At 38.0% G+C, this 17,287-nt stretch overlaps 2 protein-coding genes across 6 annotated transcripts in view; both read right to left on the bottom strand.

Moving 5' to 3' along the window:
* Window positions 1-1,723, bottom strand: part of LOC148070550 (lysyl oxidase homolog 2A-like) — a 33,980-nt gene extending 32,257 nt beyond the window's left edge. Inside the window, exon 1 of the mRNA XM_087800661.1 lies at window positions 1,607-1,723. The gene's annotated coding sequence lies outside the window, so the exon portion shown is untranslated. The remainder of the gene's footprint in view (window positions 1-1,606) is intronic.
* A 1,660-nt stretch (window positions 1,724-3,383) lies between these two features.
* The window catches only part of LOC148070548 (transforming acidic coiled-coil-containing protein 1-like), a 31,320-nt gene continuing 17,416 nt past the window's right edge, over window positions 3,384-17,287 (bottom strand). For 4 of the 5 annotated variants that reach the window (XM_087800122.1, XM_087800121.1, XM_087800119.1 and 1 more), the window contains exons 2-13: window positions 16,914-17,023; window positions 12,460-14,128; window positions 11,604-11,667; window positions 9,757-9,952; window positions 8,443-8,501; window positions 7,676-7,783; window positions 7,530-7,606; window positions 7,410-7,453; window positions 6,248-6,411; window positions 6,057-6,163; window positions 5,038-5,158; window positions 3,384-4,446 (exon numbers count right to left, since the gene is read on the bottom strand). In XM_087800122.1, the coding sequence (XP_087656248.1) occupies window positions 4,381-4,446; window positions 5,038-5,158; window positions 6,057-6,163; window positions 6,248-6,411; window positions 7,410-7,453; window positions 7,530-7,606; window positions 7,676-7,783; window positions 8,443-8,501; window positions 9,757-9,952; window positions 11,604-11,667; window positions 12,460-14,060 (2,607 nt within the window). In that variant the 5' untranslated portion in view covers window positions 14,061-14,128; window positions 16,914-17,023 and the 3' untranslated portion in view covers window positions 3,384-4,380. Of the gene's footprint in view, window positions 4,447-5,037; window positions 5,159-6,056; window positions 6,164-6,247; window positions 6,412-7,409; window positions 7,454-7,529; window positions 7,607-7,675; window positions 7,784-8,442; window positions 8,502-9,756; window positions 9,953-11,603; window positions 11,668-11,962; window positions 11,999-12,459; window positions 14,129-16,913; window positions 17,024-17,287 lie in introns of all 5 variants that reach the window. The other variant, XM_087800123.1, reaches the window with a different exon arrangement.

The following is a 17,287-nucleotide window of genomic DNA, read 5'->3' as shown; positions in this document are numbered from 1 at the left end:
ACGCTCAAACAGTAATCAATGGCGTCCATTGATTGTGATATTTTACCTTTACTTATGAAGGAATTTGGGGGCGGCGTCACTTGTTATGCTGACTATTAACTCTTCTACATTACGCCCATCAACTATGGTCATTAGCGGTTGGTAATGACTGGACAACAAGACCACAAGTACAAGCAGCTGAAATTAGTTTTCTGGCTGGACTCTCCCTTAGAGATAGGGTGAGAATCACAGCATCCAGGAGAGTCTTGGAGTAGAGCAACTGCTCCTCTGTGTTGAGAGAGGTCAGTTAAGATCATCTGATCCTGAAAGCCTCTCTTGTGAGTTGTTCTGGGCAAGTCCCATTGGTATGAGACCACAGGGTCGACCCAAAATACACCAAAGGCATCATACGTCTAAATAGCTTACTGTTTTACTTTAATTTAAAAAAAAAAGGTAATATATGTGTGAAATAATTCTGTTATCTTGACAAAACTTCTCTCTAATACACTCTCACATATGCAGGAAGATTTTGGAAGTATAAGTAAGTAGGAATGGAAAATAAAACGTAGTTTTTGGCTTTACTGTAAGTTGAATTTAAAATTAGCTTTTTTTTTCTGAAGGCCAGTAGAGTCAGCTACTCATTTGTGGTGTAGAATCTCATCCATAATATGAGCAAGAACGTGGTTTTAGCATCAAATCTTGGCATCGTGATCCGTCTGAAAATACTTCTCAGGCCAAAAAGTCTTAGCGGCAGCGTGCAAACGAAGAGTGTTGAAGGCGAACGTGCCAAAGATAAGAGAGTTTGACGAGGATTTATCAGAGACAATGATGAGCCACTTAGGTGATAAATGAGGAGCGTTCATATCGCTGATCTGTGCCCGGGGGGCTGCTCTGAGTTTCAGAGGGAAACTTGACTCCAACCTCAGTATTTCATGCCAGACCATGAAAGTGTCAGTAGTTCGACCAAAATCACCCGAGGGAGGAATGTTCCTGGACTTAAAGGAAGGATGGGGCGGGGGGGGGGGTGCAGTGAAAGTAAGAGTGGGCGGCAGTGAGGAGGGGAGCGATCCTCCTCACCTATAACAGAAGGAAAGGGTCTTGTTGCTTACAAGCTTGATGTCATGGTAACAGCTAAACATCCAGATGAGGGGACACCTTAAAAAATAACATCCTGGGGCCTGAGCCAGCGATGACGCGTGGGAGCTCCGAACATCTGGTTTTTATCTTTAGCATTACGAGGACCAGAAGACAGTCAAATAAGGAGGATCTTTTGCGAGACAATTAATGCTAAGCCAGCTCTTAAATTAGGACCGAGTCAGAATGACATCAGCATCACACTTCAGAGCAGCAATAAACTCCTTAAATCCATCATGCTTGTGAAGGGCAGTTAACAACCTCAGATTAAAAAAGAAGACTCATTTATTCAACTCTATTTAAAGGCACATCTGTCAACTCACTGACTCATATGTTTCACATCACTTTTATAAGTCAACATACAATACAATTATTTACAGATAATGAAGTTGTAAAATGATACCTAGATTTTAGTCACGTGTTTTTAATTTATGTAGATATTTAAAGACAATCAAAGTTATTTTAAAAGTATTTTAAGGGATTCACAACTTACTTGAGCAGCTGCAGATGAGTTGGAATCAGGCGGGAATGCACCAGAGGAGATCGTCTTCAACCTGTCGGAGAAGATGGGACGTGCTCGGGGTCTTTGTCCCACCAGTGAAGTCCTGCTGGTTTTCTCTGCTGCTCCAGCAGCTCCGACTCCTGACCATACTGCCAGCAGCCAATCCGCTGCCGCCTCAGCATCCTGGCCACGCCCACTCCGCCCGTGCACCAGGGTTACACAAACACGAGCCTCACAGGAGCCTCAGTCCAGCGCTCGGGTGGAATCTGACTGCATTCAAGACTCCAAGTAGACTAAAAAAAATAGAATGTTCCTCATACAATATCAGCCTTTATGACTTATTTAAACTGTAAATATTGTTAAAGATTCAACTGTTCCAAATGTTCCAAAGTTTGAATTTTATTTATCCGGCCCTTGTGAGGTCAGAGCCAACCTTGAAAGTTAGAAATATTTCTTTTGCTTTCCAATTCAACTGTTTATATATTTATTCTGTCGATCTTGACCTTTAAAGTATATACTTTATTGACTATTGTTTTGATTGTTTAAGCGCTTTGTGACCCTGGTCTAGAAAAGCGCTATATGAATAAAAATTACTTACTTACTTACTTACAATTGGTTAATTGGTGTTTCTTATTTTTATCTGCAGAAACATAACAAATCTTACTACTTTAAAGTAGCGCGGTGTATTGGCAAGAATCTGGCGATACGCTACATATCACCATATAGGGGCAACCATACACGATATTTCGCGATATTGTAGGAACAACGTTATATTTTTAGTATTGCTTTGAGTACTTGACTCTGGTATCGCCGAATTACCAGAGCACATGACCTTTAAAAAAGTCGTTTTCATTTGTTTTCATGTTTTCATTTCAAATATGTCAAAACATCAGCTTTAAAGCTGCTAGAGTGCTCGACTGTATCCTCTTGTCCTCAGTTATTTAACCGAGGAGGACATAAGAACTGCTGCCATCTAGCAGGCGGAACTTTAATTGCAATGAAAAAATTTACAAACGCTATGAAAATGTGCATTTTTACACTCACATTATTGAACTATAAACCATAGCAAACAATGGTCACACATAAAACAATAAATTATAATCGATATAGTGTGAATATATTGCCATATCAATATTTGTAATTACATTTTGTATGAATGTTAAACGCATGACAAATAAAAACCTTGAATTAGATTATTTATATATATAGATTGTATCATCTTGTTCTTTCTGTTTATTTCTTTTTGTTCTTGTTCTTATTTTATTTTGATTCTTTTTTAATGAAAAATTGCTGTATTTGCTGTGGATAAAAAAACAATTGAGGGATCAATAAAGTTCTACCTAACCTAACCTAACCTATTTGAAGGAAATAAACAGTAATTTATTCGTCAAAAGTCAACTTCTAAACGCCAGATAGACATAGAGTGTATAACCAGATGTATAACTCAGTCCAGTGATTGTAGCTTTGCTCAGTGGTGGAGAAAAAGGTTGCGTTTGAATTCAAGCTGCGACACCTCTGGAACAAACACTGCACGACAGAATCATGGCGGAAGTTGTGCATAACATGTCACATAACTGTTCTACGTCAAGAATAGGAAGCACCACAAATGACATGTTTTGTAAGAAAAAGATTGGAATTCGTCTGCTGGCTTCACAACAAAAGTCCACCCAGTTTCCAACAACGAGGAACACATGGATGGTATTTTGTAACATCTGAGGTGACGCTGCTGCCAACAAAAGGTCCTCAAATTGGGTGAAAAACACACCAGTTCAACTCCAACATTTATTCAGAATGCACAAAATATAGCACTTTACATACAATCCGAGTATGTTTGGTTTAAAACAAATATTCATCTTTTCAAAACAGTATAAAATATACATTATAGTTTTTTTTACCATGAAATAGATCTGCATCAAGACAAAAGAACAACACAAATACATCACTGCAAAACCATTGAAAGCCACTGACATGACGTTTGGATTGATTGTGCTTTTATAAAAGGAGCTCTGCTGGTACGATGTTGAATTTCTCTTGCCGTTTGTGCCATGCATTTCATGACAGCTCACTCTCATTCATGATGGTGCATTCATGAACGTGTATGCACACGCCAGTTGTCTGGCTCATTGACCAGAGGAACCGAAAATGATTCCCTTTTCAATCAGAGAATAATATATACATCAACATACTGTGCTTTAAAAAAACTTACTATCACAGTAAGCAACATTTGGCACCTTAACCGTTATACTGCATTTACTCTCACTGTCCTCTAGACATTATAATACAAACAAAAGTGCCTTAATGACCCCGACATATGCGTGAATATATTCAATCCTCAAAGGTTTGTTGATTTGTGAAAAAGCAGTAAGAAAGTGTTTAATCTCTGCTTATATAAAGAAATTCAAACAACATTTATGTAAAAACCACCTCACTTAAAAGGCACCAAGTGACTCCTTATTATATACTATTTTACTTGTAATACTCCCTTATTATAATCCATATATATCGGCTGAAACAAGTCTTATTTCATTTGTGTTAATCCATTTACACTTTTTGTGCACAGATGAAGTTTCCTCAACACATTATATTGTTTTAATGTTGACAATAATTATTAATGTCAAACTTTTACATATATATGTATATTATATTACATATTCGGGTAAGCTGCAGTACAAATAACTATTAAAACATAATTCATAGAAGCAAGGCAGCAGATAAAATTGTGCTATATCTGGAATATGTTCTCTCAAGATTCATTTACGCAGCATTTAGTCTGTTCCCAGTTTGGCGATCAGCTCGTCACAGATCTTGGTCAGTTCCTCGATCTCTTGGTTCTGCAAAAAAGAGAAGGAAAAGAAAACAACAAGTGTTTACTTTTTTTATTACCAGATTCAAATCATACGAAAATCCTAACGAGATTAAATCTCATACAAATTCCTAAAGTAAATTCTTTGTTTAAAATGTGTATCTACGGCAGTGATGCCCTCTGCCGGTTGATTCTACAAACTGCAACTAGAATGGAAAACTGAGTGCGAGTACCAGTGAAATCTATGGACCAAGGTCACATTATCTCAAAACTAAATATAATTTAATTATATAGTTGTAACCTAAATACCCAGTATTAATTATATTTCCTCTGGCCTGAGACCCGCAATGGGAATCAGCAGTTGAAAATAAATGAATTAATATTTTTTAATCAATTTAAAATTGTTATTTCATCATCAGAAAACATTCTAATACTACGTTTCCTCCAGGAACATTCATGAACCTCTTGACTTCTTGTACATATTAGATATAGATTCTCATCTCAATAAATATGTGGAAACAAACTAAGAATTGTCTACAAAGACAAACATTCTCAATGATACAGTAAATTAGCAAAGGAACATCTGAGTCAAACAGGTTTCACTGCATGTTTCACTGACCTTTTGAAGAACTGCTCGTTCCAGAGAATCCACCTTCATCTGCTCCTTCCTCAGGCTGGCGTTGAGCGCGACACCCTCGGAGTTGGCTTTGGAACGCACCTGAGCGATCTCTTCATTAGCCCTGCGAGAGTCCGGGACAAAGAAAGAATGTATTTTTGCAACCATGGCTTAAGCTGGGTTTTTTGGCATCGATATTCCTTCCTCATAAATCCAACAAAACCTCTGCATGATTTTGTCGTCTTCGTTCTTCTAGCTTTTTGCAACTTTTTCAAGGAATTCTTTTTAATGTGACTATTATGTTATGTTTGTTAATTGTTAATTAGTATCTGTTTTAACATTATATTTTTTTATTTATTGCTGCCTAAAACAGAACTTTTTAAACTACATTTACCTTGCGTTATCTTTCTTTTTTTCGGCTTTTGCTGATATAAATGGAATTTGCCAATGGTGGGACTAATGAAGGAGTATCTTATCTTATCTTATCATATAGTATATCATGGTTCATACAGCTTAGGGCCATTCAAATGCAAGACTTTTTAAATACCATTTGGAATGGAATTTAAGACCAACAACGACAATAAACCCAAATCGTGCTTGATTTTGAACAACCGTGCCTTGTAGAAAAATGTTGGTTGGACAAGCCTGTTCTTATAAGTATACACTTCCCATGGTGCCCAAGAAAACATCTTCTTATAAAGTTACAACATGAACTGCGACATGCATTTGCTGAAACCACTTCACTGTTTTAGTGAGTTCCACTAGTGTGATCGCACGTCAATCTGTAGATTACTATTTTAAACAAAATACATGCATGTTACCGAACATTTAGGATTTGGAATGAAGTCTTACTTGTCATGTATTCACAAGGCTTTTAAAAATACATTTTAATGCTATTTGAGGGCTTGTTTTTTAGACCTTTTAAGACTCTTTACGGATCTGCAGAAACCCTTTTATTAAGAATTTTAAGTGGATAAACATTCTTGAGTTGAGTTCAATGTACTTGAAGTAGTAAAACTCACTTGTCCAGTTTCTCCTCAGCGTGAGCCTTCAGCGTGACGTATCTCTGCTCCTCCTGCTTGATCCGCATTAAATAGTCCTGCGCACATTTCTTCAACACCTCTTCGTTCTACACAAACACACAGCAACAGGATTGTAAACATGGCCGCCGTCTAGAATCAACCAGGAGGAGCAGCAGCTGGGCTCGACTGACCTTCTTGAATCCTTCCAGCACCTCCTTCATGTTCTCGTACCTCCGGAAGAGGTCGGCGAAGGAGCGCTCCACGGAGTTGAGGTCGGCCACGGCCTGGTCTCTCTCCAGGGTCAGCTGTCGGACCGACTTGCTGCCCGACACCGTCTTCTGCTGCTGCTCGTCCTCTGAGAGTCGTGATGTCAGGAATGTTACACAATGTAAACTAATGTCGTTGTTTTTGTGAAAGTTGTTTAAAGAAGACGATACTTCTGTTAGTTTCTGGAATAAATGAACAATTCTAAATGATCCAAGTCTATCATTTGAACTGAGCTTATTTACACTCAGTCCCAGATTGTACCTCAATGTATAAATAACACTGTTCCAGAACTTCAAATAACACCTATAATTTACCATATCATGTGAACATAATGTTTGATGAGCAAACATGAACAGAAACCAACTTTGAAGTCAAATGTAGTCTTCAAATTTAGAATTCAAGTTATACCACATTACATGTTGATGCATTTGATACATATCTTTATACAGTATAAGTGGAAGTTACATTGAATTAAATTACATTGTTTTATGTATTGTTGTTTTCCTTAGTTACTAGAATAATTGTTATTATTCTTACACACTGATTCATACAAAGATGGAAAAAATATATCAGTGGAAAAATTGTTTTGAGTTATAAATAATAATTTAATAAAAATATATATATATATATAACATCGTTAAATAGAAGTAGAAGAAGAAGCTGTCGTGTCATTTCCTGTTAGTGTGTAGCAGCAGTGTTTGATTTGAGACATACTATCTGTGGAGAATTTGCGTACTAGTTAGTATGTACACTATCCTGATGCATACTAACTTCTAGTATACTAGAATGTATGCATTGTTGTTTTCCTTAGTTACTAGAATAATTGTTATTATTCTTACACACTTATTCATACAAAGATGGAAAAAATATATCAGTGGAAAAACTGTTTCGAGTTATAAATAATAATTTAATAAAAATAAAAAAATAAAAAAATAAAAAATATATATATATATTTTAAATATGATTCCATTCAATGTAAATCAATTATTTTATGATTTTGGAAACTGAATAATGAGATATTTTATCAACCAAATGAATCCTATTGACAACATAATTTGAACCATGAGAGGATAAAAAAAAACCTACCAATCATTTGCGCCACCGTCTTCTCGTACTCAGCAACTATTTTCCTGGCAACAAAAAAAAACATAGTAGTATGAGTGAAACACTCATTTCTGTGCATTAAAAATCAAAAATCAAAAGTACCTCATCTCGATGACCTCGGCTCTGCACTCCTCGTATTTCGTCTTCCACTCGTTCACCTCCATCTCTTTCGTGATAATCTGATGAAAGACAAAAGTTTTGATATCATGATGTCACACAAACTTCTGAGCTTCTTCATCGTGACGAACCTCTTCTCTTATCAGGGTGAGAACGGCCGCTTTATCCATCTCACTCAGATGCAGATCTTGTGTCGTCGTGTCTGTCTCACTGTTGCCCGATAGTTTGGAAAGTTCAGGCTGTTAATGGAAGAGAAAACAAAGGGTTAACATTTTACTTTGTATTCTTCTTAGTACTAACAAAAAACAAAACCTATCAAAAACATTTAAACCTAAAATATTTTTACACATGCTTTTGATCTATCTCTTCATAACTTTCGGTTTAAAATAATCTGTTAATAATGTGCTGCCTATTATGTTCTTTTTATTATTTAGTATTGCTTTCTATATCTTCATATCTGTGTATGCTGTACTGCCTAAAACTAGTGATGAGGCCTCATGAGAAGACCACTAGATGGCGCTCTCAGTTTAAAAATCATGTCGGGTTTCATTGAATTATAGATCAGAGCCAAAGATTATGAAGCAGAGAATGACATCTAGTGGCCTTTTAAAATGAAGACACTGCATCATGCTAAACAAGTATTATTTTTCTTTCTTCACAAATGTCAGAGTGTAATGTCATGTGTTGAGTTTTCAGTGCGTCTCTGGTCCACTGCTTTCTGACCTCGCTGCCCCTCTGATTGCTTGTCAGCCTGATTTGGGTCTCTTGCTCACATCGTTGCATCTCCTAAAACACTGCTGTCCAGTGAGAGGCTGGTCCAGCTACTTGGACTTGATGATGATTCTCAGAACCGTCTTCTCAGTCAACATTATTCCCCACATGTGTTTGGTCGACTCACTGTGTCATCCTTCAGACTGCAGGTGACCCCCAGTGGCTCTTGGGTCTTCTTCTCAGGAGCTGAAAGAAGGAAGTAAAGAATTTAACCTTTACAACTGTACAAAAGGTTACCATACGTTGATGTCTATTGCTCACATCCTCAGTTCATCTTATTTATAACTCTTTAACTCTGAACATTCAAACATGAATAATGCTCAACTTTCCTTTAATTTCTACTTTAAGGCATAAAACTATTTAATGACTTCTGTTGTTATATGAGTTTCTCCCGTCTCCCAAAATTCAGTAGGCGGTTTACTACTGTCCCGTCTGACACCTCATGTCTCAACGCTCAGCTTTATTTATAGAGCATTTTATAACAACAAACACAGCACAAGCTGCTGTACAAGAACATACAACATACCACAAAATAATAACAGCTAAAAACAATAAGACAATGTAATAAAAGCAATAAATAAACCAGTAAAATACCCTAAAGACAGACTCTCATGCTGAGTTTAAAGACAGGGAAAATAAACATAGTTTAAAGACAATTGCTGTGTCTCAAATCGCATACTTCTCTTAGTATACTAGAAGTTAGTATGCATCAGGATAGTGTACGTACTGACTAGTACGCAAATTATCCACAGATAGTATGTCTCAAATCAAACACTGCTGCTACGTACTAACAGGAAATGACGCGACAGCTTCTTCTTCTACTTCTATTTAACGATGGTTGCAACCAGCTGTTTGAACGCTATCGCCACCTGCTGGCAGCACGTTTTGCAAGTTTGGAAAAAGAAATAAAGAAAAAATATGAGAATCGAAATATTCACGAGATATTTAAGCTGGTATCAGCAGCGAAGACGTGTCATCCTTCTACTGCTGCTGAAAATGCCCCTGTAAGTATATGAATATATAAATGTATATATACAGTATATGACGTAACTTCCGTTTATAACGTCACTAAGATGGAGCTGTTTAGGGTGGTTAGTGTCCATCGAACCATAGTCAGTTTTGTGGGCGTTTTAGTACGCCAATTTAGTGTGCATGTCGCACTAAATTTGCGTACTAAGAATTGTGAAGCACTTACGCACTAAAATACTAACTTTGAGTACGCTAGTATGTATTTGAGACACAGCACAGTTTTTAAAATGTCCTCCATCGGCCATCTTGTTTTGGAATTGAATGTAAGTAAGTAAGTAAGTAATTTGTATTTATATGGGGCTTTTCCAGACCAGGGTCACAAAGCGCTTAAACAATCATTTCTTAACTAATCTAAACTAATCAATTGCAACACAAAGCAGCTTAAATTCATTCAGACACACTATCAACTCACCGGTGACTTTGGAGATGTGTTGTTTGTTGCCAGAAGATCTCAGAGAGTCTTTAAGAGTCTCCTCCGTCTCCTCCGTCTCCAGCTGATAGTCCGACGTCGGAGCCATGATGCCAGTCGAAGCCAGCTTCTCCTCGTCCGTGGCGTGATGGATCTGCTGAATGATCTCTGGAGTTTGAACCACCACCTCGTCCTCCACCTTGGAAGAAGCATCAGAGAGTTTAGCACAGTGGTTATTATTTTAAATTAGATTAAATCAAATGGAAGTAGTTGTGTGGTTGTACCAGTAGGTGGCAGTGAGGAGACAGCTATGCTGTCAGACAAAATTATAACATTTGTATTCAATTTCATGCTTACTATAGTAAACCGTGGTTACAAAATAAAGCTACATAATTTATTACAACTTATAAATACTGACATTAAATGTAAACCATTCTTATGTTTAATGTTCCATTCTTTTGATGTACTGGTACAAATGTTGTGTTTTTTAAACATTATATTCATTTATCTAAAGCAAAATGATCAGTATTATCAAGTATATCTCCTTAACAACATTAATGTCCGTAATTGTTGTGTATAAATATTCTGTTTTATTTGTAAAATGCAATCTAATATCTTTCTCATAGTCTTTCAAATATTAGAAAACTGAGGTGCCCTTTTTAACCTTCTGGTGTCAGATGTATAAGAGTATAATGAACCAAATAGCCAATTTTCAATGTTTATTTTGCCCATTCTTCAAATAGTGTCTTATATTATTATTTATTATTGGTCTTCATTCTTCTTCTTGCACAGCTGTTCTGTGCAGTTAAGTGTTGATATGACCATGTAGTGGCTATAAAACTATTTTAGTGTGCATAATGTAGTACAAAAAAGCCATTACATAATTGTTTAAAGAAAGAAACTGAGATATGGCAACTCAAAAAGGTCTTTATAATATCTTAAAAGTACTTTTTCAAGTGCAAGGTTCAAACGCACAACCTTGAAATCAGCTATACTGTACATTTAAGTAGATTGTAAGAGATGAATTAAAGATTGATTAATTTTATAATGTATTGTTGTTATGTCATTTTACAGTAAATAAATATAAGGCTTATTTGTTACTGTTTCATTTTCAATATCAAGATAATGTCCATTAGACAAAACATTAACCAACATCACCTTCCCGAATTTTAGTTTTAGGAAAAATAAACAACATATTCTTATACTTAATTTCTTTCATTTAGTTTATTTTTTCAGATTATCCCATTTGTTTGTGTCAACAGTAAATTAAAGCAGTTCCCATACACTAATGTTAATTTCCCAAATCTCTTCTTATTGCCATAAATAACATTGTTGATACCCATTTAAATAATATATTTGGACCATACTTACCTGTTTATTCTCACGTTTCGAAAGTGGGAAATGTTTTTTTTTATAAAGTATTATATGTATACGTATAGAAGTATTTCCAAAGCATTTGTGTTAATATCCGTTAATATCATATCATATCACTTGGGTATGATCACACTCTTCCCCCTCAGTAGATTTTCACGATTCATTATTCTATATACTCCTAAACTGTAGTTTACAAAATAACTTGGTGAAGACAGTTAGTCTAGTTTTGTTTGCATACTTCTCAAAGTTCACTTTGTCATTTCACTATCATTGTTCCAGCTGGTCACTTGAGCCACACGACCCTCTGTTACATCACAATCAAAACATGGCCAGCAGAACCAGTGAAGGCACGCGAGGGCTCATGAGCACCAGCAGCATGTCACCTCGTTCGGTGCGTCAGTGACACTGCTGTGTCCATTATTCAACAGTTGCTGGTCCCACACACACACACACACACACGCCGGAGCTCAAGTTACCTGACTGCACACCTCAATGGCGGACGACTGGCTTTCATCAAATTTCTCCGCTTTACATGGATTCCTGGAAAACACAGAATGAACACATGAACACCAGTCACTTGATGCATGCTTGGTAATAAACACTTGTATATGTGTGGGACCTGCAGGTTATTTTTACAGTTCTGTATGAACAAAGGATCTGTTGATGAGGCTAAAAGGTTTCAATAAGTCAATGAACTGAAGGGGTGTTTGATGATGCAACTTAAGCCACTCACATACTTTCTTTTTGTGTGTCAAACACACACTTAAATTAATGTTTAATCAAAGCTTTGGTTCATATGTGAGAGTGAGAGAGCGTTGATATCGAGAGTACTTACAACAGAAAACACAGAAGCTTGGCTTGTTCAGATGTCCTGAGGCCAAAGATGCAGACATAAAAGGAGGTGCGGGGTTCAGATAACATACGAGGGGAAATGATGGATGGAGGCGAAGAGATTGAAAAGATGGAGGGAAGAGGGGAAAAAAGGCGTTAAGCCCGGCAGATAAGTTTGATAAGTACAAGTATGAAGTCGAGTCGAAAGCATCACAGCTGCAGATACTATATATACAGTATATAAAGCTGTTTATGAATCGCAGAGACCACCACCGTCCAGTGTTAAGTGTCTGGCACGTCTTCAAAGCAGGGTTGATTCGAACGTAAACCGCCAGCAGATGTGAAGGGAACCATTTCAAATGGAAGAGCGAGCCTTCGCGTTTTTTATTGTTGCTGGTCATAATGTTTCGGCTTGAAATCGCACACCGTGCAAGAGTGAGTGCTACGGAAACCACCTTCAGACGGGAAAATTGCAAACACATGTCACGTCGGTCCACTTACTTGATGGCGCTCTCCTTGCTCTTCTTGGGAATCTGCCGAACTTTCCGCCCCCCCGAGGGTCCCGTCTTCTGTTTGCTCTCGACTTTTGGCTCCGGCACACTCGTGGAAACACTGGTTTCACCTTCTGTGCTTTTGAGTGTTTTTGATGATTTAAACGGGTCCGTCGAGTCGTCAAAATTGTCCGGGTTAAAACTGTAGGAGGCTTTAGGGGGCGCCGTGCTGTTGCTCCCAAATGGGTTAAAGTCGGGGTCATCCCACTGACTGGGATCAAAGTTGTACGTTCCTGACTTGGGTATGGGAAGGTCCTCGGGGTTTTGAGGTAGAGAGGAGTTTGCGGCTTCAGGTTGTGCTTCTGGGGCTCCTTCTGGTTCCACTGAGGGAGGTGTTTCTGAAACCACCGGCTCAGATTTACTGCTGACATCTACAACTTTTGCTTTCTTCTTGGCTGAGAACTTGCCGACAGTTCTTTTGCCTCCCAGTTTTCTGGGAGGAGGTTTGCTGACCGGAGGCTCGTCCAGACCGAACTCCAGCAGGACCGGTTTAGCCTCTGCTATGGATCCTCCTGAGGAATTGTCCTTGGGGGGAGTGACGGCACTTCCTATGGGCTCTGGTCTTGTGAACGAACTGGAGCCGCATGGAGGTGGAGAGTTCTGGATTTTGGATCCTCCGCTGGTAAATGGGTTGAAACTGTCATCGAGTTGGTTCAGGTCAAAGTTGTACGTAGCTTTAGGTGGAGGAAGCGCTTGCTCCTCAATAGATGGAGGAGCTTCATCTATTATTGACTTGATGTCTAAGGATGGAGGTTTAGATCTGCTTGTGTTCGACTCCTTCTGGTTTTGTGCTACGTTTTCTTCATGGTTAACGATTGGCTTCTCCTCAAGGAGCTCTTCAACTGGAACTACTGGACGGTCATCAGCAGGACTTGAGACACGTGGTGGTTCAGGATCCAAAGTTGGTTCAGGATCCAAAGTTGGTTCAGGACCCAAAGTTGGTTCAGGATTCAAAGTTGGTTGCAGATCCAAAGTTGGTTCATGACCAAAAGTTGGTTCAGGACCCAAAGTTGGTTCATGACCAAAAGTTGGTTCAGGACCATAAGTTGGTTCAGGACCCAAAGTTGGTTCAGGATCCAAAGTTGGTTTCAGATCCAAAGTTGGTTCAGGACCAAAAGTAGGTTCACGATCCAATGTTGGTTGAGGATCCAAAATTGGTTCAGGACCAAAAGTTGGTTCAGGATCCAAAGTTGGTTCAGCACCAAAAGTTGGTTCACGATCCAAAGTTGGTTCAGGACCAAAGGTTGGTTCAGGATCCAATGTTGGTTCATGACCAAAAGTTGGTTCAGGATCCAAAGTTGGTTCAGGATCCAAAGTTGGTTCAGGATCCAAAGTTGGTTCTGAACATACACTGTGTGTTGTTTTCTGTGGCAGTACTGAGTCCAAACCCATGTTACTGTCGACCTCAGGTGCCACTGATGCCGACTCCTTGGCGGGCTCCGAGTGTACGGGCTCACAAGGGACGACTGTGTGTTCCTCCTCCTGGTCCCGGGTGTTCATTCCCATAGGGTCGGGGTCACGCCGCGGATCTGCCGGTTCATCCTGACCCATGTTGTGGAACAACAGACGACCCGGGTCTTCACTTGAAGTCGTCACTATCAGATGCTCGTCCTCCACATCTGAACACAAATAAGAAGAAAATAAAATTCATAGAAAAAACTGCTTCGTATGACTTTGCCAATCGTATTCAAGCTCGGGTGTAACAGCCGTTTGATTGGTCCAACCATAACTGGTTACTAGCCCTGCTCAGAACTCTGCTGTTGCCATGGTGACGTCTTACTTTCATGGCCTTGCCTATGTTATTTAGAATTGCTCAGAGAAATGATAAAAGCTAAACAGCTGCTGCTGCAACAACGTTTATCGTCTCAGGAGCAACATCAACATATTTCCACAGATCTGTCACACCAGCATATTCATGTCATATTGTGTTGCTAGGATACAAACATAGCCTGTCGGGTTTGTTTTTAAACACAGTATCTGTTTTAAAAATACCTCCAAACGAGCCCTTGTAATCATTTGTCATCTGCATTGTCCACAAGCAGAGTCAACAGGAAACAATGTTTGCTCTGTCAAACACTCAGATCCTGCTTACCATGAATATGTTTATTTTGATATATTATTATATATAATGTGAACAATTCAACGTAAAATTGAGAATCACATTTAGTGTTTAAATCGTTATTTTCCTAAATGTTAATTAATTTTCTGCAAACAAATCGGTTTTGTTTAGTTTTTCGAATGGTTTGTAACTGTCAAGATCTGAGTGATCTATCTTAGAGAGACATTTCATTTAAATTGCATCAATTATGTTGGATAACCAAATATGGAGTTATTTGGGTTAATTCTGAAAAAAAATCCCTCCGCAGCATAGTAGCATTACATCAACACAACGTTTGTACTTATCATGTGAAATTTGAATCATTTTAAAAGATCACAAATATGGTCGCCTTTCTGAAAAATTCAGTACAAGGACTACAAAAATGGCTGATGCTGTATTTTCCCATCAATCTCTCAATCCTATGCAAGTTTGTGGTGTCTCTGTGCAAGTGTAAGATTGACAGGATGAACAAGGCAAATGAAATCATGGAGAAGAAAGTGATGAAAGATGTGATTGGGACATTTTTAAAAGGAAAGAAGTGCCAATATAATCTTAGCCACAGTGTGACTATGACCTGAGAACATTCTCTTTTTTCTTATTGTTGTAATTATTTTTCTAACATCTGGTATAGTTTTAAACGCTGCTATCTCACTGTAGTGCGGATAACATTCACTTCCTTTAATATAATGTTGGCTAATTTAAGATTAAATGATATATATGCATATAAAAGAGCAATAGCATAATCAATGGCTGATCTAGAAACTAGAAAACTAGATTTAAGGATTTTTTTTTAAATTGTATTTCCAATGATAAATGAATAATTTAATAAATAATACAGTAAATAATAAATAATAAAATACAAAACGTATAAAAACAGAATAAGTACTACCACAACAACACTAACTAACCTGATTAGAGGATTAAACTATAATAAAAAATAATGATACATAGTAATGTGCTTAGGGAGCAGATCCAATGTTAAACATTTTCACAGCTGTGACAATGAAACCTGATGCAGAAGTAAGTAAGTACTGGTAAATGTTATTTGCAAAGCACCTTTTTAGACCAGGGTCACAAAGCACTTTAACAATCAAAAACAATACACAGTTAAAATATATAATTTTAAAAGGCCAAGACACATAAGACAAACACAGGAGTTCCAGAAAATCAGGGAAAAGTCTGCAGAAATAAAAATGTCTTAAGATGTTTCTTAAAGGAGTCAGTAGACTCCATCAAACGCAAAGAGAGAGGAAGATCTTTCCAAAGCTTAGGAGCAACAGACTGGAAGGATTTCTCTCCTCTGGTCCTGAAGCGTGTTCAGGAACCATCAGTAGATTCTGATCCACAGACCTAAGAGCCCGAGCTGGGGTGTAAGGCTGGATCAGATCACTGATGGAAGGAGTAGTCTGACCATGAATAGATCTGAATTCTCGCTGCAGAGTTTTGTATCAACTGCAGGCGAGACAGCTCCTTCTTGTTCAGACATGATAATAAACTATTACAATAGTCTAAACAAGAATACCCAATCGCAGGGTTAACAAGCCCCAGATCGTGTTGTGACATCATTTTCCTAAGTTAAGAGATTTTTCTCAGTTGAAACCACAATCATTAAGGACCCCATCCACCCCGGAACATGTGCTTAGTTTTTGCTTCAAGAATAAAAAATAAATAAAGTAAAATTATGTTTTCCTAATGTCTGTCAGAAAAATGTTAAATCCAGGTCAGCATGACATGAAGCAAATTAGTTACAAGACTATTGGTATGCTTTTTTTTGGGAGAAACATTGCAATATATGTTTAGTTACACTTAAGATACAATGTTAAGAAGGCATAAGACACAATAGTTACCCTTTAATTGTTTGTATCTGTTGTTGAACTACAAGAGCTAGACTGCTTTGCATCGGAAAATATTCGCATTCCTGATGTGGGGTCAGACTATGGAGACCCTCTTCTTCCGCTGACCTCTGACTGTTAACAAAAAAAGGGCAACCCGTAGCTTTTGTTGAACCTGCGGAATTCAAGAGTAAAGGCTGTTCCCAAAGTGAGGCCCACGCTCAACCCTCGCCTGACTTGACTGCCATCTGGCAACTCTCATGATATAAAATTCCCCTCAGGTGCCCTCGTAAACCATAGACTGTTCCAGTGAGTTTAATTAATTCATAATCATAATGAAAATTCTCGTTGAAAAAAAGCACCATCTTCATCTGTGAAAAAACAACTTTCTCAGCAAAATGAGGAGAAAGTTTCCCCCTTTACTGTGTTGTTGTTAGAGACGGCGGCATGTTGTTTGCTCAGCAGTGGTCTCACCTGTTTTATCTGCGCCACTGTTGTTGTTCTCCAGCTCTCCGGGAACGACAGGAGAGGCGTGGACAGGAGTTGCTGCCTCAGGAGTTCCAAAATGACCGTCTGAGTCAGAGCTGAGGTAACCAGAGAGAGCATTGATTACAATTCGATACCCCTGGGGATCAATGGCATCACGGCAGAGTTATAAATACGTATACATTCCTTCTGACTATACTGATGTTACTATGTACTGCAGTACGACCTATTTTACAAACTAAATATTTATTTTATGTTTTATGGTGGTATTTTAAAACAACAACAAAAGATTATACCATATTACTGCATTATACCATACTATCACTAATATTCAAATATACAATAATCTCCCTGGAATAAGA

This window comes from Callionymus lyra, chromosome 10 (assembly GCF_982586985.1).
Source record: "Callionymus lyra chromosome 10, fCalLyr1.hap1.1, whole genome shotgun sequence".
Lineage (NCBI taxonomy): Eukaryota > Metazoa > Chordata > Actinopteri > Syngnathiformes > Callionymidae > Callionymus > Callionymus lyra.
The sequence above is the reverse complement of the archived record's forward strand: the minus strand, read 5'-3'. Positions and strand labels throughout refer to the sequence as shown.